This window comes from Grampus griseus, assembly GCF_964374135.1.
Source record: "Grampus griseus genome assembly, chromosome: 12".
Classification (NCBI taxonomy): Eukaryota; Metazoa; Chordata; class Mammalia; order Artiodactyla; family Delphinidae; genus Grampus; species Grampus griseus.
The window spans coordinates 14,401,339-14,426,212 of record NC_139006.1 but is presented as its reverse complement, the minus strand read 5'-3'; the positions used below and the strand labels follow the sequence as shown (position 1 = coordinate 14,426,212).

At 54.8% G+C, this 24,874-nt stretch overlaps 1 protein-coding gene across 1 annotated transcript in view; it reads right to left on the bottom strand.

Annotated features, from left to right (window-relative positions):
* Positions 1-24,874, bottom strand: part of RBM19 (RNA binding motif protein 19) — a 121,324-nt gene that overhangs the window by 29,350 nt on the left and 67,100 nt on the right. Inside the window, exon 22 of the mRNA XM_082668403.1 lies at positions 3,600-3,705. Coding sequence (XP_082524529.1) covers positions 3,600-3,705 — 106 coding nt within the window. The remainder of the gene's footprint in view (positions 1-3,599; positions 3,706-24,874) is intronic.

The window sequence follows — 24,874 nt, the reverse complement described above, 5'->3', positions numbered from 1 at the left end:
TGCTGCAGGTTGGGACGAGACAATGCGTGTACGGTGTACATGTCACACACAAAGCCAGCTCGGCCGCTCGCGGGCGCCTCTGGCTATTGTCATCAGTTGCCTGGTTACCCTGAGCTCTTCGTGGAGCCTTGCGCTAGGATTCTCTTCCCTGTTTGGGGCGTGTGCTTGACCCAGAGGGGCCTGACGGATGACGGAGTTCCCGAGGATGTGCGGGGTGGAACACGGGGTCATGGAGCAAGGTCGGAAGACTCAGGGTCCCTGGGGGCGGGGAGGACGCAGATGACCCGTGCTTGGGGCCCACAGAGAGATGGGGGTGCTGAGCGGATGCCTCCAGGGACCAACCAGGGTGCCTAATTCTCTCCTCAGCCAGCTGGCAAAGTGGACTGGTTGGTGCCCAGGAAAGAGTACTGTGCTGAGTCACATCCCCGGGTTCACAGCCCAGCCTGGAAACTGCTAGTTTCTCCACTGCTTTCCAGACCCAAGGTTCTACCATCGGCCTCTACTCCCTCCCTGCCTCCTCCCCCTAATATGTGTCCGCTCCCCTCATCTTTTCCTCCCTGTCTCCTCTTTTCCCCTCTGAGGACCGCCTGGCGCCCCGGGGCACAGGAGGCTTACACCTCCAGGTTCCAGTGCTCTGACGCCACAAGAGTTACTGACCACTTCTTCCTGGAGGACGCCCCACGGCAGGAAGCAGGGGTGAAGCCCTCGGTGAGGGAGGCGAGTGGTCAGGGTTCAGTCAAGCCCCGGGAAGGATTTCTAAAGCAGGTCTTCTTCCCTGAAGCGCTTCAAAGGGAGAACCGCTGGGGGTGGTGGTGGGGTGGTGGGCGGCGCTTGTCCTGAGAAACTGGGGGTCCTGGAGGTTCCCGTACCAGCCCTGGGATTCCCACGAGTTCCTTCTTTCGAAATGAAAATAGGGTCTCTGGGGGTTTCTAACTCAATGTCTCCTTCCAGCATTGCTTTCCCTCTTCAAACTCACGCCTGCCCTCGAGCTAACCAGATATTTACAATATTCAGAATTCTATTCACCAACATGGAGCGCGCACGCTCTATGGCTCAGTGGAGAGCGCTAAATGTTCCACTCGGGGGACAATAAAGTTCTTCAGACAGACAGGGAGAAGGAGAAGGAAAAGTCACGGCAGCTTCTCCGGGAAGCAAAAAGAGCAAAGGAATCTTTGCGGGAGAGGTGCGTTCCCGATGGGCTCAGACTTCATGGGAGACCAGCTCGCCCAGCGGCGGCACAGAGGGCCCGTCCTGGTGCGGTGAGAGGCGGGAATGGCGGGGCCGGGACAGCTCCGGAGCCAGGTTACCGCCTGTCGGAGGTGAGGGGCCGCAAGAGCCCGTCCTGGAGGGGGTGTGGGTTGAGCCCTCGCCGTCCTCGGCTGCCCTTTCTCTTCCTGGAGCCCAGGTTGGAAGGGACAGAGGGGGAGGAGCCACCTCCATAAGTCAGCAGAAGGCTGTGCTAGGCTCTGCAAAGAACATTTGCAGCCTGGCCTCCGGCGCCAGGCGCTAGCCAAGCGGGCACTGGCACTGCCCGGCTACCTGAGCATCTCCCCCCTACGCCCCGTTCCCATGACCCCAGGGAACAAAGCTATATTGACTGCATCCTGGCGACGGGAGCGTGGAATTTCAGGGCTGGCAGTCCATGCCTGGTCTAGCCCTCTGGGTCGCGAGAGCCACGTTAATTCTGACTTCAAGCTCTGGAGGGAGGCTGCCGCGTGGAAGAAGCTTCTAGTTGGAGGGCGTGGACAACTTTTCTCTCTGCTCCTTCCCTTCTTCTTAGATCACCACCATCACCATCCGCCTCATCACAGCTAACAGACGGAGCTCCCGGAGGCCAGATCCCGTCCTAAGACTATCATCTCATCCCAGCCTCGCAACGATTCGGTGAGGGAAATTCTATTACCGTTTTATAAGGGGGGAAACTGAGGCACGTAGAAAGTAAGTCACCTGCCCAAGGTCACATAGCAGGTAAGGGCTAGGATTCGGGCAGCAGAGTCTGTGCTCTAACAGCTAGCCCTCGCACTGGTCCTTAATAAGAGATTTTTCTTGGGGCTGGGAGTGAATCCCCCTTCATTTCTCCCGTAATCGCAGTCTCACACAGGAACCCTGACATAAAACAGATGACAATGGTCCTACACACTCACAGAAGCTCAGGGCTAGACGGACGCAGTGCAGGAAGCGCTGCCTGCACCCCTCTCTTCCCTGTCCACAGATGGAGGGCTCTGAAGGGACCTGGGCTGGTGGGAACGAGGAGGAAACAGCTCACTCATCTCGAGCACCGTGTGCCAGGACCCGTGTCACCATCTGCCTTCACCCTGTGGGCGTGAGACCTCTCATCATTCCCATTTTACAGATGAGGAGACTGAGGCACAGGGCAGGGCCGGGGAAGCCAAGCAGCCAGCAGTAAGTGCAGTGCTCTGGACGGCTGTTCCCTGGCTTCTCTCTGAGCCAGTGGCGGGGGGACCCCGCAGGTGCCTGCCTTGCTGGTGAGCGTCAAGGCCGTGGGCCGGCTGCACGCAGGGGTTGTGGTCCCTCCTGTCACGACAGGAGGCGAGGGGAAGACTGCCAGCCGAGAAGAAAGAGGCGCAGATGTCTGGACAAACATGGCCACGTGTCAACAAAGCGTGCACTTGAGTTCAAGACGCTGAGACAAAGGTGGCTGGCAGGCCTGCTGAAGTCCTGGGGCACCCTCTCTGCCTGTGCGTGTTCCCAGGGCCCACAAAGGCCGCAGCTGTGTCCCTGAGATGACACCTTCAGCTCCACCCACAGGGCCTCTGGCAACGCCAATTTGCTGCTGGCCAAGAGTGTGATTCCAACAAATACTCTGCTTTTCTGAAGATGCCTCCTCAGAGGCGGAGGGGATCCCAGCCATTAGTGACACGTGCCCCTTGCTTTACTGCACCCTCAAGGGAAGACAGGCCAGGACGGGGGAAGGCTGCCTGTGGCACAGGCTCTCGGAGGGAGCCCACGAAGACAGCGCCATGGCCCCCTCCCCCCAGGATCCTGACCTGGGACTGTGAGAGCAGCAACCGCGGACCCCGGTCACACAGCCTCTGCCCCTGGTCTGCTGCCGCGGAGGACGAGGACCCCGGACCTACTGCGCCAAGCCCACACCCAGAGAGGCTGCCTTGCTTCAAAAATAAAAGGTGGTTCTGTCTCCAAGGAATTCCGTACACGTGCTTACACACAGCAGCACTTGCCTGGCCTGAGTGCACCTGAAATCAGCACAAAACACAAGCCCCAGGCACCAGCAGAAGAAGAGGGGAAAGAGCTGTCCCCGCGGGTTCCCACTGGGGTGCCTGGCGGCCTCTTCTCCGAGCGCTGTCCCCTGGCTCCTCTCCACACTCTGCACAGCATCTCCCACGCTTTCTGTCTGACCTGGAGCGGCCCGGGACACAGAACTGCCCCTTCCTCCAAACACAAGGCCCATGGTCTTTTCTTCCAAGGACATTGTGTAAATTAGCAGGGCTGGGGAGTGGAGGGGAGAGAAAATCCGAATGGGGAGTGGGGGCCGCGCCCACGTCTGTTAAGAGGCCTTGCTGCTTCTCCCACAAAGGACCCAGAAAGGAGAGGCCGGGAGGGAGGGGCCCTGGTCTCACCTTCGCGTCCTGCTTGGTGAGGAAGTCGACGAAGCCGAACCCTCTGTGCGAGCCCATCCCCGTCATCTTCTTCGGCAAGCGGACTGTCTTCAGCTCCCCGAAGGTGCTGGGAATAAAAACACGGGAGTTTCAGAATCGAGGCCTGCAAAGGGGGCGGGGGGAGGCAGGACCGATTCTCACCCGCTAACCCTTTCCAGTTAGAAGAGAGGAGTGCCCGCAGATGCACGAGGCGGGTACGTGTGCACAGCCACGTGCACGAACACTCGTGTCAGTGTCAGCTCCCCACTGGCCAGCACGTGTCCTGGGGGCCCGGGTGGCCTTCCCCCTCCGGCCTGGCCATCACGCCAGCAGGGAGGGAACCGTCAGACTGGGGATGCCGTTCCTCCCGGGGGTGAGGGGGTGGGGGGAATGAATATTCAGCAAGGGGGATGCAGCCCCGTGCACGCATGGCTGGGCTGGGGAGGCACTGGCCAGGCCAGGGCCCCGGACTCGGGGTTAGCACGGACTCCCCACGGACCCCCACGAATCTGACTGAGTAAGCAGGGTGAGTCCCTTCTCCCAGATCCGGGACCTGGGATGGTTCTTCAGCGCTTGGCACTTGAATGCCACACAGCCACACCCTCCAAACCCCACTCCTGCCTCAGGGTTTTGATATCTGCGAAGCCAAAGTCAGGCAAAGCTGACTCTGGAGGAGAAAAGGCAGGTGTTCCCCACCGCCCCCCCGCATCCAGCAGGGACAGGTAAACACGGCCTCCAACCATCTCCCCAGTGCCCCCTCTCCCCCTGGATAAACCTTTGAGAAATTCCCGGACAAAAGGATCGGGCCTCCCTTGCTTTCCTCTCTCACTCCCCCGCCCCCAGCCCATCCTCGGGTCCATTTATCAAACATATACGCACAAATTGTTGCCGATAAATATTTAATGTGCGTGGCATCTGCAAAGAGGTATTATTTTATTTGAAAATCTACACACACTTGTGGGCACCCGGGCACACGCACCTACACACGATGGTGCAGGATGCCTTGGGGCCAGAGACCGACTGGGCAAAAGGCACAGTAAAGGCCGTAAGCTCTCGTGAAATGATCTAAGCTGAATCTGTGGCGTTAACCCGCAGCCCTGCCGGCATGACCAGGCATCTGCCCGCCCAATTTCTGGAGGCAGGACGGTGTGTAAATGCAGCATTATGAAGCCTCAAAATGAATCTGCACGTCTCCCCGGCACTCTCCCCGGCAGCTCCGCTCCCTCTCCTGGCGCCTCTCCGAGCAGAGGCCACGGAAACTGGGCTGCTGGCTCCACGGCCAGCCTCCCGGGAGGGGAGGGGCTGCAGAGGATGGGCAGTGGAGGCCTGTCAGTCATCCCAGCCCCCGGCTGGGGCTCGTGGCCCACCTGGAGCGGCCCAGAGGCTGGGCAGGTGGGGACCAACACGAAGGTGAGGTGGGAGAACCCAGCGGAGTCCTGCCCACAAACCCTGCTTTCTTCTGCCACCTAAAGGCCGACACGCCCCACGACAGACACGCTGCCTCTTTTTCCAGCGAAGCCCTGCTGGCCTTGGACACGGAGGGCAGGGGACGCACGTATTTTCTGGCAGGCTCCTTTGGGTAAACATAAATGGCGCTTTGGCACCAAGTTCTTCAGAGTCACGGGGACTGTGGGGACAGTGTATCTGACGGATTCAGACCTGGTCTCAGGAGGCTGAAGGGCACAGGGAGGCCTTGCCGAGCACCCGCTGTGTGTCTGGGTCATGCTGGGCGCTGGGCAGACACGGCCACAGACAACCTATGGGGTGGGCCGGTCTCTCTGCCTGACTCTCCACCCCCGGCCCAGCCTCCAGGCTCTCAGGCCTCGGCTTCCGTGAGCAGTCTTGGCTGACCTGCTCTGGGTGGGGGCGGATGTGCCCCCAGCCGTCAGGCCCCACCGTGCTTCAGGGCGCTGCGGTGTGGACGCCTGGGGAACGCTCTGCCTTCCCCTGGGGCTGGAATTCAGCTCTGCGAGAGTGGAAACCACATCTATCTTGCCCATCACGGGATCCGCAGTAAGGTGCCCCAGGCCTGGCTCACAGTGGACGCCTGGAGGTAGTTTTGGACCGAAGAAACAGCAGCCCTGGAAGGCGGACGCGACCATTGGGATGTCGCACCTACGCTCCGAGGGTGGTGGTGAGGATTCCACGAACCAGGCCACGGGGTACATATGAAGAGCACAAATGTTAATTACTATTGGTCTCACCGACCCCATTGTCAGATGAGGAAACTGAGGCTCAGGGAGGTAGCGGTTCTTGCGAGTAGGTGGCAGGGCCAGAGTGTGAACCTGGGAGTGTCTGATGCGAAGCTGGAGGAGCTCTCTGTGCTGCGCGATGTTTCACCCGCTTCAGTTATCTGGAGGGGACCAGCCACTTTCCGGAGCGGGGCTTTCATTCTGAGGCTTGGCCCTGTCTGGCAATGAAGAAGGAAGGCCGTGTACGGGGACGGCTAGGATTGGGCTGTGCAGGCTCCGAGGGGTCCAGTGACTTGCCCGAGATCCCAGGGCAAGGGAGGTCGACTCAGACCCAGTCCCTCCTGCCTGCACTGGGTGCAAACCCCCTGCCTCTGCCCACGGGGGCTCTAACTTCCCGTCCCTTGATGCTGCCCAGTTCTTCTTAGCCGTGGCTCATTTCTGGGGACCTCACCCGTATGTGTACGCAAGAGAGACCGAGAGAGGGAGAGACTGGTGAGGTTAATTCCTCCCTCTCTGCAGTGCACTGCAAGCTGTGGACGCTGTATGCATGGTAAGCAGCTGAGGGTCCGGAGAAAGGCGAGGAAAATAATTAAAAGGTGGAGAAAAAAAGCTGATGAGAGAAGCTAAAGGAGCCATGCTTACGTGGCCTGGAGAAGTGGCATCTGGGAGCTTGGCAGGGAAAAGCCAGGACGGAGGGGCATCCTCGATCCACGAGGGAGTGAGGGTGGGGACCAGGGAGCTGGGGGGCCGTGGGGGAGGTCACTGCCCGTCTGGGGTGTCCAGACAGACATCTGCATGGCCAAGGAAATGCTGTGTCCCAAGACCCTAGGAGCTTAAAAAATCCCACCATTCCTCACGACAAGAAAGAGTGAGGGCTTCCAGAGCAGCTGGAAGATTAGGGTTAGATCTTAGAACGAACTTCCCGATTCCCGTGAAGCCCCGGAATGAATGGCTGGAGCTTCAAGACCGTCACTGCGGCTGTCACCCCAGTGGCCAATGACAGAGTGCCTGTGGAGTGCTAGGCCTTTTAAATATACCGTTTCTAGGTACAACGATTGTGGGGTAAGAGTCGCTGCCTCCTGCTTTTACAGATGAGAAAACCAAGGGCTGAAGAGGCCAAGTGACCTGCCCAAGCCCCACGGCCTGGGACTCGAAACTCAGGCGAGCTTTCCCTCCCAGTTCAGGAGGGATGGCTTCAGTTGCTTGTGGAACTACTGGGTGGGAAAAAATAAAGCCGATACTAATGATCTCAGAGAGAGATCAAAAGAGAATTAAAAAGAAAAAGAAAGGTAAAAAAGGCTGGGGCGGGGGAATCGATGAAGTACCTTTAGCTCCTTGGAGATAAGCGATATATAAATACCGGCCATTATTAAAGTTCTCATCTGACAGCAAAGCCCACAGAGCCATTTTCAAGAGCGGCTTTTGCAGGAAGTTCTGCGCGTCTCCTGGGAGAGGAGGCCTGGGCATGGCTGGGCAGGGCCGCCAGGGACCGGAGAGGGAGGCAGATGACCGGGCACCCAGGAACCAACCCCCCCCAACCCCCGCCAGCCCAGACTCTACCACTTGGGAAGGAGACACGGATGCTCCCCACTGTGTAGATAATAGAAACCACAAAATAGCAATTACTGTATCAGAAGCTGTGAATAAAGAGGACATACGGGGCTTTTAAACGTGGCCCTCCTTCCCTCCCCCACTCTGCTCACACTTCAGTAACAAACTCACACCTCACTGTTCCAATTATTTCATTCACCTCGGGTTCACCAATTACTCCTCCACGCCGCAGCCCCGCCCCGCTCCGCCGCGCCAGGAGCACGTGACTGGTGGGGATCCGTGGGTGTTTGTTGTCACATTTTTAATTTCTTTCGAGGTGCAGTGGGGGTGGAGGGGGAAGAGAAGGAGGAGGTGGGGAGGGCGCACCAAGGTGTGGAGCGAGGCAAGCCAGTTATGCCTGGGCCCCGTAAACAAGTCCAGGCACGCAGATCGCGCTGGCACACAGGCCTGATCGCAGACACAGAGTGTGTGTGTGTGTGTGTGTGTGTGTGTGTGTGCGTGTGCGTGTGCGTGTGTGTGTGTGTGTCTTGCGTGCGTGAGGGGATCCCCTCCCCTGGTGCCCTCTGACTGGACCTGCCACAGCCCTGGATGGCAGCGGCTCGGTGGCGGGGGTGGGGGTTGGCTCTGCTACTGAAAGGGATGAACCATCCTCTCTCTCCTCCTTGACTGAAGTGACGGGATGGGGTGGGGTGCAGTGGGGACAAGGAAGTGTGGGGGACAGAGAGCGCCCTCCAGAGATGCCGAACCTGATGATTTGGCAGCCGTGCGGATGCCTGGGTTCGGGGGTTTCATGGGCAGGCTGGGAGGGCGGCCCAACCTTCTAGCCCGCACGCTGACACCGAGTAGGGGTCGGGCACACCCCCAGGAGCCTAGGCCCCCCTGCTCCCTGGACACAAGTTCTTATCACTCTCCTATTTGGATCCGCTGGAGGAACCCGAGTCCCAGCAGAAGTGCTGAGTCACGTGGGGAAGTCTGCTGGCCTGACTTCTCTCCACCTGCACTCAAGGCACTGCTGAGGGGGAAAAAAAAACAAACCAGCTGCCCCAACAGTGTGGTGTGAACAACAATGAGATAAAGGGGTGGTTTTGTGCTAAGAATAAACTGCAGGCTTCTTTCTGTTCCTTCTGGAGTAAGAAAAAAGGGCTAAATCTCTTGGCATCAAAAAGCCTTTCCAATATACCACCACCAATTTTCTAACACACACACACACACACACACACACGTAATATCCATTATTCCCCCCGTCCTTCTCAGTGCCATGTGCCCCACGGTGTGTTAAATATTGGCTATACATGATCTTACAACAGCCTTATGACCTAGGCGCTTCTATTCCCATTTTATAGATGGAGAAAACTGAGGCTCAAAGAAGTTATGTGATTTCTCCAAGGTCACCCCGAGTCATTACCTACGACGGGGGTGAAGTGACTTGTCCAAGGCCCCACGGGTGGCAATGAGCCAAGCTGGACTCCAAGTGGGCAGTTTGTCCCTGAACTTGTGCTTTGCTCACTGGAAGTCTGTGTGGTCTGTCTTGTCTATTAATAATTGGCCAAAGGGATCTGTGTGCAAGGTGCCTGGGCGAGGCAACGGTGGGCCAGACATCAGCTTTGTCTTTAGGGACCCTTGGCTGGTAGTAGGGAAGAGCTACAGGCAGGCAGTGAGCCCCCTGCTGCCCCACAGACAAAAGAGGACTCTGGGGTCAACCCCCGCGTCTCAGCTGCTTAGGGTCCACAGCTGGGGGCTTCTGATTCCCGCTCACTGCTCTCTCTTCCACGCCCACATCCACCATGAACTCATGGGGTAGTTCCCACGGGGTGAATGAACGTGGCAGGTTGGCAGCCGCTCTGCCCGGTATCCCGTCTCGTGTTCCCCTTTCCTTACTGAGTCGCCGTGTGGCTACGGGCCCCAGCTGAAGCAGGGTGGAGGGACAGACAGGCTGAATGGACACCTAGGGACAAACCCACCCCTCCGTCAACGACAGGTGGTTTCTGCAGCGGAGGGAGGCTGGGCCACAGGACCCATCATCCAAACCTTCCGCTCCTGGAATGTGTACAGAGCGAAAGCTTTGGTCAAAGCTGCTCGTCCGATCCTCCAGCCTCACAAACGGGGAAACGGAGGCTAACCCAACCACACTGGCTTTCCTCCTGTGCGTGAAGCCACCGAACTTAGGCCAGGACCTATGACCTTGCTCTTCCCATAACCCAGAACTCTCCACGCCTAGCCGTTCCCACCACAGACCCTCCTGTCATTCAATCTCAGCTCGAATGCCACTTTCTCAAGGAGGCCTTCCACTGCCACCTTATTTAACGTCGCTTCCCCGCGCCACCAGCCACGCTGTCACATCTGAGCACCGTCTGGGATGGCTTGTTTACTTATTTGTCTTTCCCTCCCCCTTCTAGAGACACAAAGAACACTCTAAGACGGCAGAGTCCAGTCTCTGTTGTGTCTGCAGAACCTAGCCTGCGCCTAGCCCACAGAAAACACTCTATAAACATTCATGAAAACACGCACTTGACATTGACCGAGTCCTCCCTAAGTGCCAGGTCTGCGTCCTTCACCCGAATCATCTCACACGATGCATACGCTACTGCGATGGCACCGGCACGCCCGGGGCCGGAACACCCAGTCCTTCTGTCCTCAGGACATTCTCTCATCTTCTACAACCACACGCTATTACAAGGAGTGTTTGGCCCCCAGGGGCTCCTTCCAAAGTACCTGCATCGATTCCTTCAATTGCAGGCAGTGAGCCAGCAAAAAGGGGGCCGGCTGGATTACTCACCAAGGAGCTAGCGCCGAGACAACGGGGTTCAGAATCCTGCCCTGCTGCGTAGGAGAGAAAAGACATCGTTCCCTCCAGACAGCCCTGGCTGAGCTGCAGACAGGAGTGGGGGGTCTCAGCGAGGCTCCACCTGTGGCAGCTGCTCCCCCAGAAGGTTACGCAAGTGAGCTGTGGATTGACCCCGGATCGCACCTCTACTCCACCCAGGGGGCGTGGGGAGGGGGCAGTGGCTTTGGGAGCCGTTTCATGGAGGTATATTTAAGCCCAGAGTTTCTTCCTCTTTTGTTCTCTCTCTTTTAAAGAGTACCGATTAGATTGAACTTTTCCAATTACGCACTGCTCATCACGGTGAGAACTGGATGTAGAAAGGTTACCTTATCATCACTGGTGCACTATTCCTTTCATTTTTGCCTCTTGGAGGCTGAAGAATGGCCTGGTTTCCACGAAAGGGAGAGAGGAGGTGTGGAGGACAGCGCTTAGCTTTTCTCAATAGCCTTTCATAGGGTCCTCTGCAGGCAAGCGTAACCCTCTTGTTTTCTAGATGAGGAGTCCCGAGGATAAGCGGTTCAGTGTTATCTCTGAATCAGAGTCTGGGCCCGAGTTCCAGGTAGAGCCCAGAATTGCCTGAGAGACTCTGGTGGAGGGAACCTGGCACTGGAAAACAGAGGCTTCCTGTAGTGGCTCTGCCCTCACCTGCCGTGTGACCCTGGCTGAGTCATTTCCAGGCTGGACTGATAAGAGAGAGAGGATAAGAGAGGAGGAAGCTGTATCAAAACATCTTGAGACATGCCAGAGCCAGGATAATGCAGGAAACAGTCCCCAAGTAAAGACCTCTGGGGCCAGACAGATGGTAGGAGGGAACCAAGAGAGCTGGGGCCAAATTGGCAGAAATGCCCCCAGCTCTGGGTGATTCTTGGACCCGTAGCATCAGTGTCCTCCAGGAGCTTGTCAGAAATGCAAAGTCTCAGCCCACTCCCCTCCTTCTGAATCGGAAGCTCTGGGGGAGACCCAGCAGTCCAGGTGGTAACAAGCTCACCTGTAACAGGTGAGGGTGATCCTGCCCCAGGCTGAGGACCACTGTTCCACCAGAGCAGGCAGGGACCCCTCAGGCCCAGCCTGAACAGCCAGCTAGGCCCAGGACTGGCAGATCTTTCTTCTAAAGAAAGCCCTGCAACCCAGATTCTTTTAAGAAACGGGATTTTAAATATTGGTACCAAAGTCAAAACATTTTCAACACTGTGTTGCCAAAGATACCAGATGCCCCGTCTTTAGCATCTGCACATGTAAGTTCCGTTCTGGTTCAATTCTAAGAGATCAGAAGGGCTGGTCTACTTCCAAAGTGATGGAATTTCCTTCCCTCCTTATTACCCCAGATTGGGGCCCTGCCCTCTTCCTCCTGGCCCCCTGCAGCCTGTCGGCCCCCTTGGTGGTCTATGTCCACGTAATGTGGACACCTTCGTGGCTGGCTCCACGTGCACTGAATGAACTGCCCCTCGCCATTCTCCAGGACCCAGCCCCAGACACGAAGCACGGCGGGAACGCCAATGCGCCTTGTCATTCGGGTATTATGGGTCCTGCCTTCACTCGGCGAGTATTTCCTGACCAGGTCCCAGGTGTGGGCGCCGCGCTCTGTGCTGGGAAAGAACGGCAGGCCAGACGCGCCCGGGCCTCCATGGGGCACAGCCTCTTTCTTGTGGATTATAAGCCAGTGGTTTTCGTTTTTCAACCCCCTAGGGTTGGTGCACATCCTCAGTAAAACAGTTTTGAGCATTCATCTCCAATATATGCACACTTTTAATTTATAAGTGACATGCATACGTACTGCTGTTTCACTGTATATGTTCATCCTTATTTAAAACATTTAAAAGAATGAGATAAAACAGAAATAGAAACGGAAATTGTAATGATTTTCTACTGCTTCCCCAACTGACAGTCAGAGGCACTTTTTAGAGTCCCACCACACACAGTGGATCAGGCATTGTTCCAAGTATATTTCATGTGTAACCTCATGCCGTCCTCAGCAGTCCTGTGAGGCATGGATCACGCACCCATTTACATATGGGGAAACTGAGGCTCCAGCTGCTTAAGGGATTGGCCAGAACTCAAACCTAGGCCTGAAGAAATTCTAAAGCCTCTGCACTAGAAGGGGGCCATCTGTGCACGGTTGCAGGGCTTCAGAAGAACTGAAGGCTGAACACTGCCTGCTGAATCTGAGTATACTCCTCCGGCAGATCATGTCAGAAAAAAATTTTTTGAAATCAGAGGTAACTTTTAAAAAACAACATTACTCAAACTTGTCCTGAAAGATGCTATTTGGTATTCTGTGTAAAAAGCATTCTGAAATTAAATAAATTTGGGAGAGACCTGCCTAAACAGACTTCAGTAAGCTTCTCCGCTGCAGACCTTGTCAGTCCCTTTAAGATATTTGATGCAGGGAGGATTTATCTGGAACAGCGAGAGAGAAGACACAGCGTTTCTCAAACTCATCCAGCCATTGAACCCCGTCTCCCCTCAAACAAGAAAACCTATCAGCACCTCCTAAGACACTGTTATTCCACGGAACACAGTTGGAAAATACAATCTGGAAGAGAAAAAGAAGACAGTCACACACCTCAAGGTGAAAGGCCTTTGCCTTGAACACTCAGGTGAAACCTCGAATTCACCAGGGACCACACAAAGTGGGGAAATGCTGCAGGAGTCTAGTTTTGACAGTGAGGGGTCAAGTCACACATTACTGAAAGAACCGAAGTTTGGAGTCAGATGTGAGTTCAGACCCCAGCCCTGCACCTGACGTCCCCTTTCTGAGGCTCAGTTCTGTCACCTGTAAAATGGGGACAATCAGCCCACCGTACAAGGCTGCTGATGCCATGGTTCCTGGCAGGTACCGGGAAAGAAGAAAGGGAAGTTGTTATCAGGAATGCCCTTGTCCTTTACACGGATCTGCACTGGCGCCAAGTGAGTGACACCTTCCGAGCCCTTACGATGTGTCAAGTCGAAGCTGACAAGGAGCGGGTTGGGCTGGGCTGCCTCTCCTGGGGGCACCCCAGGGGTTTCCAGCAAAGAGATCTGGTAAGAGGGCCAGACGTGATTTTGTGATTCTTGGAGCCCTGAGAAAAGAAGCAGTTCTCCATCTTATCCATGTGTTCTACTAGTGTTGCAAGATAATTAGAAGAAATCGTCCCCAAGGAGGCCTCCGTCAGCCAGACCCAGGCCCTGTGTCTTCCCTCGGGCCGAGCGAGCCCAGTGGAACTGCTCGTGTTCCCTCTTCCTTTCGGAAGACGCAACCTCTGGCCTGGGGCGTGCATTCTGGTCGGCTCCACGCCTCTGCCAGGGTAAGTTAATAGAATACACAGCGGATGCTCTCCGCCACCTTTTCCCTCTCTGGTCTCAAGTACAGCTAATCCCGTTACAAGAAAATAAAGTGGATAATTCAGGCTAATGAAATCGTTACAAGAATGTGGCCAGCCAGAGGTGGACCTTCAGAACGAATTTAACACCCTTTGGTGTTATTCTCATTACAGGAAATGTTTGAGAGGAAGGAAAAAAAAATAGAAAGAAAGAAAAAAAAAAAAAAACTCTCCCAAACCCAGCCTCTTTCTGGTGGGCTTAAATCTGATTAAAGAATTAATCTGCCACATATCTTGCTTCTTGCAATTATCTCCGTGGTACCCAATATCGCCATAGTAACTCCAGAAAATATGAGAGGAGGTGGAGAGAATCCAGGAAGTCCGCAGGCAGGGTTAAACTTGTCTATAACTTGATACCTTTTGCTCTGCCCGGTGCTGCTGCCACTCAGAGAAGGGCCACTCCCGGGCCTCCACTTAAGCACCACACTCGGGGCCCTCTGATACTCAATTAGACTGTGCATCCCTGAGGTCTCTATGAGGCAGGAGAGGGTGGGGTTAGCTCCCATGCAAAACGGGGCAGGTAGCTAGACCCTCTGTCCAGGGTGGGCACGGGGTGCTGGGCAGGGAGATACCCCTCGCCACTGGTCCACACCCCTCATGCCGCCCGCTGCCAGGTCACGGCCAGGCCCCCTGAGAAGGCTGAATGAAGGGTGGCCCCTCTACTTCTCAGCCCTCACCACCTCCACTCAGTGGCTGCCCCCTCCTCTGCCACATCGACGCATACACAGAAAGGGCCCCTTCAATGTCATTTTTTTTTTTTTTTTTTGCCATGCCGCATGGCATGTGGGATCTTAGTTTCCCAACCAGGGATCGAACCCGCGTCCCCTGCATTGGAAGCGCCGAGTCTTAACCACTGGCTCGCCAGGGAAGTCCCTCAGTGTCATTTCTTTTGGATCCATTTTACCACTCAGAACTCTAAGGACGACTGCATGCCATGAACCCAGAGTGTCTCCGGTTGATTCTCATCAGGCCCACGCCATCCTCCCGAACTCACGTGGCCTGTTCTAACATCTCAAGCTAAGGGCACAAGTCTTTCAGTGATCTAAGTGGCCCTAACTGGAGACTGTGGAGGGCAGGTGGACGGGCATAAGGAGGACGTGAAGGCAAAAGGAGAAGCCAGGTCTTTCAAATATGGGGAGAACTTCCGTTGAGCTTGTAAGGTTCTGAAGGGATCTTAGGGGGCACATGTGGATAGGCAGAAAGTTCTGGTCGCCGGGGGTTTAGAAACTCTCCACTGATGGTCCCCCTATTATAAGTGCCAAGCAGCAGCCCACAGCCACCAACACTGCCTTCCACTCCTGATTCATCAAGAGGAAGCCATCCCAGGGAGATTGGAGATGGACCACAGAGCAGCTCGGGGCTGTCAGGGTGCAGCAACGCACATGCCTGCATCACGGCCGCAGGGCCCCGCCTCTTCCCATCTCTCTGGAGAAGCACAAGGAGGCAACTCAACATCCAGACAAGTCTCTGGTGTCCCGGCAGCATCTCTAGGAAAAGGGGCGGGATGGTGGCAGCAGCCCCCTGTATGAGTTCAGGAACCAGAGCACACATGGGATGCAAGCTAATGCCACCACTTAGGGGCCAAGGACAGAGACTCGGGGAGCAGGGGGCTCAGAGCACAGCAAGTCACACGTCAGCAACGCCATGCAGCTCCTGCGGCCTGAACGAGGAGATGCTGCGCGCACTCGTTCTACAGAGAATCCAGAAGGAAGAAAAGAACCCCCCGGGCAAAACAGAATGACGCCAAGAAGCCCGTGCACTAAGCTTCTGCCTGTCACCCATGGGAAAGCCCTTGACCCTGCCCCCTCCCACTGAAAGCCTATTTAACTTTTACTTTACAAACTTGTTTAATTTCTTGTCCCAGAGCAGCTGAGAAGGGCAAAGGGGTTAATAGGGGCAGGTTCCTAAAAGGCCTCAAGAAGGGAGGGCTGACGGTCACAGATTAGACCAGGGCCACGCGCACCTCCTCTGTAAAGGGTCAGATAGTAAATATTTTTGGCTTTGCAGCTACTCAGCTCTGCCACTGCAGCGTGCAGGCAGCCGCAGACAACACGCGAACGAGCAGGCACGGCTGCCAATGGAACGTCACTTACAGAGACGGGGCTGGCGTGGGAGCCTTAGTTTGCTGACCCCTACCCTAGTCCAAAAAACCAAAACGTGCTCTTAAAATAACTGGACAAGCACAGCAGCCCGGGGCTACCAGGTGCAGGGCAAACAGCAGACGCACCTACGCAGCCCCGATCTGCCCCGTGTGGTGCGGCCCGGGCTCAGCATCACTGAGGCAAACACACAGACCCATGAGCCTGGCCGCTGCCCCGCAAAGGGGCAGAGGGACCGACTGCCGGGCTGGAGGATGCCGAAGGCTTCCCACCTGGTCTGCCGACCTGCACCGGCCTTGCACTGCCATCACCTGACTCACTCCAGCCCCCGGGTGTCACCGACTTACGTCCTGCTGTGCATTTTGTTCTCTGCGTGTGGTCCTCCTTCCTTGCTGGGCTGCCGAGTGGCCAGCGCCCAGGATGGGGCTAACCGTGCCTGGCGCGCAGTAGGTGCTCAGCACAAACCGCACGTGGTCCCTCTTACGACCCAGGTCCTCAATTTCAGAAACAGGAAACAGAGAGTGGGGAGGAGACCAGGTACCTGATGCCTTGTCGGATGGTCTAACTCACTGCTCAGAGCAAGGCCCGGGGCGGCCGTGCTCCCAGGGTGCATGTGACACCGAGGGGGCGTCTGTCTGAGCTCAAAGGGCTGCGTCCAGGGCTGTCTGACCATGGACGTGGAGTTCCCCGACTTCCTCCTTTGCTGTGCTATGTCCCCATGCCACACGGAGTAACTTCTGCCTGCCAGCCTACTCCTCAGGTTCTCGCTGGAGCCCACCAGCCACTGGGAAGCCGTCAGGCAAATGATGGAGGAAACAGAAAAAGAGGCCAAGGAGATGTTGACAGATATGGAAGGCAGCTTCCGAAGAGCTCAGCATTCTAGAAGCTTCTGACACCTGCCGTTAGGAAGAACACTCCAGACCCCCACAGATTAGAAAGCTCTCCACCCCCTTGGCAAGAGTCCCGAGCATCCCTCTAGCCCTGCTCATGGCTGGAAAGAGGCAAGGAGGCAGTCACCGTGTCTCCCCAGGAGGCCCCAGACCGACGAGTCACAGCTGGGAGGGGACCACTTTTCTGGTCCAGCGGGGCTCAGACTGGAGTGTGCCTCGGATAACCAGCCTCAGCATCGGAGCTTGAGAAGAAAGCCAGCCTGTCGTCACCAGGGGATGACAGCTGACACACCCTTGCAGAAGATGCGAGAGGTAAACCCACAGCGTGGGCCTTCGATGGAAGGCCCTGGAGGCCCTTCCAGGGGCCTGTGGGAGACGGAGTGGAGGACGGTGATTCACGCTGGTGAGCCTGCCAGCGCCGAGGGGAGGGGAGGCACTCACTCCGGCTGGGACAGATATGATTTTTAAAAGCCTGGGAAAGAAAACAACAATAAAACAACCTGAGCTCAGGCTGGCTGGCGAGTTTTCAGAGACAGGGAGGGGTGGAAAATGGATTTGTGAGGGAGAACCATTTGTTAGGGGCCAAATAAACCAATATGGAGCTCGATTCAATTACAGGAGAGAAGAGGAATTTAGTTGAGAAGAGGAAGATGGGCCAGATAGCTCGGTGCTTTGTGACCACCTGGAGGGGTGGGATAGGGAGGGTGGGAGGGAGACGCAAGAGGGAGGGGATACGGGGATATATGCACACGTATAGCTGATTCACTTTGTTATAAAGCAGAAACTAACATGCCATTGTAAAGCAATTGTACTCCAATAAAGATGTTTAAAGAAAAAAAGGAATCTGATGGGACATCAGGGGCCAAGAGCCAAAGGGGCCTGACTTGGGCTCTGCCTGGTCTGGAGTCTGGGACAGAGAGAAATGGGCTCTGGAGGGCTGCTTCCAGCGGCCCCAGGAGGAGAGGGAATGAGTCTGAGGTGTGTGGACGTGAGAGCCATGATGGGTCCCACCGTGGGGCATATCTTGGTGTGCGCAGGTGTGTGTGTGGGGGCTCTTTCCATGATAAGAAACCCAATCAGGGCCAGACAGGATTTGGGGTGGAAGAAAACCAAGGAGGCCCAGGCAGAGGTGAGGAGAAAGGGGAAAAGTCAGCAGTCAGTAGGGAAAGGTCCCCTCTGCAACAAGCACTGTTTATCTCCCCAGCGAGTTAAAGGGCATCATTTGCAAAGTTCAAGAGGAGGGAAGGGTAAGTTATCCTGTCTCTGGCTTTGTGCGTTTGCCACAGGCCTGCTGCCTCAGAAGAAGCTGCAGCCACATTTCCCGTCTTCCGGGGGAGCGGGGGAGGTGAGGGAGGCACAGCCGAGATTCACACCCCCAGCCCCTCTCCTGCGCATCGAGAGGCAGCCGGGAGATAAAGCACCCCATATTTGGGACGGCCCCCACTCAAACCGGGAGAGGTCAGAGGTCAGAAGGCATAGATGGTGCTACAAGGGATACACAGGGGTTACAAGCACAAGCCTGGGGGCCAAGCTGCCTCCCCCACTCTCTACCTTGGGTTGCTCATCTGTAAAATGGGGATAACCCGCCCCCCACCCACCCAACAGAGCTGTGGTAGGGCTTAGAGGAGACATTTTATCTGAAGCGTTTCCCACAGAGCCGGGCTCCTAGTGCGCGCTCACTAAGAAGCAGAAGGAACAAATGCAGGGGTGAATGACAGAGTCAACAATGGAGATCAAGTGAGGTCGGTAAGGATAGTCCTCCCTGGGAAGTGTTCTGGTATTTGTGTTCTCTCCTGTCCTGAGCCAGCGGCGAGGGGTCCTGGGCCAGAACTGGACTCCCACTTCACAGATGAGGAAAGGGGAAGGCCCCTGGCCCTGCCTCCCTTTAAAAGGCCAAGTGGCAGAGATGGGACTGGAACCCACAGACTGATGCCCTATTCACCCAATGGGCTGCCCTGGGGCCATGGAGATGCTCCGTCTCATCCTCTCCAACTCGAAACTGGGAAGCTCCGTGAAGGTATGGTTTGCACTTCACGATTCTGGGGGAGCAATTTCCTTTGTGGGGAGAACCCCCTCCTCTCCACCAGCACCACTGCTGTGTTCCAGGGTCACTGACTGAAGGTGGATGGGTGGGAGGGAGGTCAGTTACTGTGGCAGAGACGTCACTTGCTCTCCGGTATCCACGGCTATTCCGATTTTCAATGACAATGAGGAAAAAGTGACTGGTTCTTTTAAACCAGGGGTTGGCAATCTGGCTCAGGAGCCAAACCTGCCGCATTACCTGTTTGGGTCAATAGGCTGTGCTGGAGCACAGCTATGCCCGTTTGCTTACGTCTTATCTAGGGGTGCTTCCGAGCTGCACAGAGCTGAGTACCTGTGACGGAGACCACACAGCCCACAAAGCTGAAAATATTTGCTCTCTGGCTCTGTATCAGGGTTCTCCAGAGAAACAGAACCAATAGGTCATATATAGATATACAGGAAGAGATTTCCTAAGAGGGACTGGCTCACACGATGATGGAAGCTGAGAAGCCCCCCAGTCTGCAACCTGCAAGCTGGGGGCCCAGGAAAGCGAGTTCCGGTCCAAGTCCAAGGGTCTGAGAACTAGGGGAGCCGATGGTGTTTTCCCTGATCAGGTATTTACAGGCAGACCTCGTTTTCCTATGCTTTGCAGGTACTGCATTTTTTTTTAGCAAATTGACGGTTTGTGGCAACCCTGCATTGAGCAAGTCTATCGGCACCATTTTTCCAACAGTATTTGCTCACTTTGTGTCTCTGTGTCACGTTTTGGTAATTCTCGCCATATCTCAGACTTCTGCATCATTGTTACACTCGTCACGGTGATCTGTGATCAGCGCGGCCTTTGATGTGATGATTGTAACCATTTTCAGCAATACGGCACTTTTCATTTATTGCTTTATTTATTTAGGTCGCACGGCGGGGCTTGTGGGATCTTAGTTCCCCAACCAGGGGTTGAACCCGGGCCCTCGGCAGTGAACATGCCAAGCCCTAACCACTGGACCACCAGGGAAGTCCCAATAAGGTACTTTTTAATTAAGGTAGGTACATTGTTGTTTTAGACACAGTGCCATTGCACACTTAACAGACTACAACAGAGTGAAAGCATAACTTTTACATGCGCTGGGAAAGCAAAAAATGTGTGTGACTCGCTTTACTGTGATACTGTTTATTGAGGTGGTCTGGAACCCAACCCGCAATATCTCCGAGGTCTGCCTGTATGCTCATGGGGCACTATTAGAGGCAGTGAGAAAATCCAAGGCAGCTGGTAATTAATGAGGTTTGCAGAAAGCATCCCTAGGCCTCTCCACCGGGCCCTCCCAAGGCATCATTTGCCCAAGGGGGCCTCATGAGGGACGCTTTCCCGGGAGCCTGCCATCGCAGATGGCTAGGCCTGGTGTCACCCCAGCAGCCCCGCACCCAGCTTTTCTCCACAGGACCAGGAGAAGGGAAGACCCGGCCGGTCACTCTGCCCTGGGAGCGACGAGATGCGGTGCTCGGAACAACAGGGTGCTTCCCCCACCTCCCCACCACGCAAACACCCTCAGCCTGACCTTCACCCAGCCAGCGCACCACGGACAGTGACCTCCCAGGCAGTAGGAAGGCAGTCTGTGGTCATCTATTTCTAATGTTAGAAAACTGCTCCCCAAACTAGATCCTCGCCAAGATAGGTGATCAAGTGGAAAACAAAACAAAACAAGACAAAACAAAAAAACAACAGGTGCCAGAGAGTTAAAACGAAAAGCGGCGGGAAGAAGGCAGTACACAGGTGTGTACATGTGCACACAGTATTATTTCTGGAGAGAAACAGAAGACATCAGCTGCAGCGGCTGCCTGTGGGGAGCAGCACAGGGGACCAGGCCCTGTGTCCCCTCCCCTGCACCATGCTGGCATCTGGCTGAAGCGATGGTGGTCGGTCCTCATGAGCGCTCAGATTCCCCCTACCTGCCAGTGTCCCACCTCCAGCGGCCCCCAATCTGCCCCGGGTGCTTGCTCAATCCCAAGTGCAGGGCAGCCCCGGCCCCGGGGGCCAGTGCTCAGCTAGCAGGACACAGGCTCTCAGGCAGACTGTTCTGGAAAGGCCTTCTGTACTGTTCTCAGGAGTGTCCGTGGGATCAGGTCCTGGTACTCAGCGCAGTGGCCTCGGTCACACCCCTGTGTATGGTTGCTTCCTCCCCGACCTCCCCTCACTGCTCCCCGGGTCATCTGCCAATACACTCTCTGTACCTAAATCCTTCTCCAAGTTTCTGGCGTGGGGAGAACCAAATGAAGATATATACTTGCCATTTAGTCTAACCCTTTTTATAGCTGTTATACTATGTGCATGTTCTATAAAAATAATCATACGTATGTATAAATATAATACGTATTTATATATACTATATGTATATGTAATACATCCAATATATACAATTATATATACATGTATACAATTTATGTGTATACACACACATATATATATACATACGCTCATACATATGTGTATATATACACATGTATTTATAGTTTGGGCCACGTCACGTGGCTTGTGAATCTTAGTTCCCTGACCAGGGGTTGAACCTGCGCCCCTTGCAGTGGAAGCGCGGAGTCCTAACCACTGGACTGCCAGGGAATTTTCCCTGTATATATTTTTCTAAAGGGGAGAAAGGAGACCCACTGACATCTCAAATACTGATCCCTTCAACCATACTTGGATTGCTACTTCATTTCTTCCTCTTGAGAGTTTAGTGCTAAGAAAATAATGTTCTCTCTTTGATCCACGTACTCAAGAAGCCCAGTGGGACCACTTGTTTCCCTTATTCCCTAGGCTGCCAGGGAGCTCAGGCTACATCCAATATTCCACTGCACGAACCCTCCAGAGGCCAAGGTTTTCTGGCCCCAATACTGCCCTCAGTTGCACAGACTCCTCCATTTGCCCCTCTCAGATGCGCTATGGAGGGCATCACCTAACTCCCCTGTGGGCAGGTTGGAGGGAGGGATTACAGTATTTCCTCCCAGCGTCCTTGTGCTTTGCAGGCCCTTCTCTGGCAGCAGTTCTGCTACAACAACAGTGCCCCCAGGCAGCCCCTCCTCCACGCTGGACCACAGACTGGCTCCCCATGCTGTCACTCTGGCCCCAGGGGTAGTGATGAGGGCTGCCAGATAAAACACTGGACACTCGGCTAAACAAGAATTTCAGATAAAGAACAAGTAACTGTTCGGGATAAGTATGTCCCCAATACTGCATGCAACATACTTACACTTAAAAGATCCACCTTATTAAAAGAATTTTTTAAATCTGACACTCAAATGACACCGGGCATCCTGTACTTTCACTTGCTACCTCGGACACCCCTGTGCGACAGATTTCTGCTGCTGATCTTTGGGTGCCTCCTCCCTCACCCCCCACCGGTTCCTTGTGGGTTCCAGAATCCTGCCCACACCTGCAAGGAATGCGTTCACTGGAGTATTTAAAGCAGAGGCGTGAGTTCCGTTCCCAGTTGGCACGCTGGCAGATAAGAAGCCTCTTGTTCTGTTAGCCTTGTCCGAACGAGGGTCCTCTTTCAAGTGGCTTCAAATTCCTTGGGTGCAGGATGATGTAGCTGCCACGCCTGGTTAGACTCTGAGTTAGAGCTGCACTGACTCAGGCTTGGAGCTCTCCTGCCTCTGTCCCTGTAAGGTTAGGTTTTTCTCATCCTTCGAGTCTCAGGTCACAGTCACCTCTTCAAGGAAGCCTTCCTCGACCACATGAGCTATGCTCCCAGGCACGACCAACCCCATCACCGCAAAACGAGTTAGCCTTGCGTGTATCACTGTCTGCTGTCCCCTATTTGTTGTCCATTTCCCCACGTGTCCATCAGCTCCGCCAGGGCGGGGATCTCACTGGTCTTGGCCACCTACGTACCCCCCATGGCCCTACCATGCACTCCATATTTCGATAAACCAATGAATGAGAGTAAAAATCAGAACTACAAAAGGAAAGGGACCCTCTCTGCCTCCCCCTCTTCCTGAAAACACTGCTGTCATCAAATTTCACTTAGCCTGCAAATGCCAATGCCCTTTAGTTTTTGGCCTGTCAACTTAGACACCTAGGAGTCACCCCTCAAATGCCCCATGCCCCCAATTTGCTTTGTTACACAGGCAACCTAATGGGTGTGTGGACATGGGAGGGAACTTTCAAACACTTATTGTCTTGGATTCTCTGCCTGGCCCTGATAATGACTTTTCTCGACCAAGTTTCTCGGTGAAAGAAAGTGATAGAACCAGAGGCAGGTACAGTTGCCATAATACAGTCGTTTAGCCTCATTTAGCCTGAGCTCTGGCTCCCTTGGAATAATTTAATGATCTGTCATGGGAAGGGAGGAAGGATGAGTGTCGCGTGGCCTGACGTCCCCACCTCCAAAAAATAATCGAAGTTCCCACAGCCAGAGAAGGTCCCCGGGTGGAAAGATGGGAGGGTGAGAACATTTCTTACAAGGACCCAGGTGGGCATGCCTTATCTATCTATCTTTGCAGGAGAGAAACTAGTGAATTAGAAAAATCGTAGGGACATCTATTCCCAACTGTGCCTTCCTCTGGCCGCCAGTTACGTTCCTTCTATATCCAGAGCCTGGAGGGTCTTTCTTTAAAGCCACTGCTTGTCAAAGCGTCTGAGTGGCTTCCTCCCTCCTTCAGGGGCCTGTGGCATGGAGGAAGAGGAGCTGGGAACGGGAGAGGACAGGATGGCAAGATGCTGTGCTAAGTAGCAGTTTGGACGGTAGGTGTGGACAAGAAATGGAGCCACGTTTGTGGCCCCATGACCTCCTGTGTCCCTGACTTGAGAGGAGATGGCTTCTAGGAGCTGGAGAAAACCCCTCATTCTACGAGCCACTGTTGCTTCCTTGCACCACTGACTCTTGAGATAACAGGGGACGGGGAATGGCTCTGCAGGTGGGCAATTACCCCTCCGGATGGAAGCCAACCCCACCCCAACACACAGGTGATGCACACACCCTGCACCCCCCGGGGGTGTGTCCAGGACTGCACCTTACTGACTGTGCACCCGGCCGGCACCCGGGGTCGCTGACCCTCTCATACTCAAAAATCCGCCATGAAACCTCCGGGCCCCATTAGCAGGCAGGGTCCTGGCGGCCTCTGTTCTCTGCGAGGTCCAGCTTGGACCTGTCTGCCGATGTGTCTTCCCCTCTCAGTTGAGAAAATGCTGGAAGTCGGGGTGCCAGACACTGAATGGCAGTAATACAGGAGGAGAGGCACTGCTGGGTCCCCTGGCTCGAGGTGAAAAGAAAACCTCACTCATCTTGGAATGGACAGATTAACAGGCTTCCTGGTTCTCTGAGTTTTAACCAGTCGTTTAGAGACATCAGCAACCTGGCCCATGGGGCTCTGGGACCTGGAACAAGTCACTGACCCCATGTGTGAACTGGCCTCAAAGGCTGGGTCACCTCCACAGGGGTTCACGGAAGGGCTCTGCAAACTGTAAAGCTTTATCCCAGTCCGCCGTAATTCTGTGTTCTAGCAATACTCTCCCCACTCCGGGGTAAAGGACCAGTATATTTTACTTTAAAAGCGCTCTAAGGTCCTACTAAAAAGAGTTGCGAGACAAAGCCTACTTAGTACCAGGAGGAATGAGAGAAGGTTCTGGAGCTGGGGTGAATTTTAAATGAGAGCTCTAGCCAGAGGGGGAGGGAGGGCTCAGAGAGTTATGGGAAGGGGAGGAGGACCAAGACCAGGGACGGCTCCAAGGAGTGGCCTGGGGGTACCTTGGTCTTCAGGACTTCCACTGGTCAACCACCCATTCTCTAAGCAAGACATGTGCTCCATTACCGTGTGAATGCAGCTCCCACCCTACCCCCCCACTGGAGAAATTCTGGAGCCCTCACTGCTTCCAGACGCTAAGATTCCGACATCCAGCAGGTAAAGGGCAGGGATGCTGCTAGAGTTCCCACGATGTGCAGGACAGCCTCTATCACAAAAAAGTTATCCAGCCCCAAATGTGCTGAAACCCTGGCCCAGCGGCCATGAGACCCCTGAGCACACCTGGCACCCAGACCTTGGTGTCTAAATACCACCACCCCCTGAGAAGAAACAGCGCTCCTTGGAGAAATGGCTGGTTCCAGGGCTGGAGCTGAGAAGATGAGTCTGCAGTACCTTGCTAGGCCAGAAAATAAGGAAGTACTCAAAAAAAGAAAAAGAAAAGAAGACAGGGACATGTCAAAAGGATACAACCATGCTTGAAGGGGTTCCCACTGGTCTAACTGGGGACGATTTCAATAACGCAATAAATAGCGATAATCATGGGTTAGGACTCATTGAATAACCCGAGTCCACACTGATAAAAATTAAAT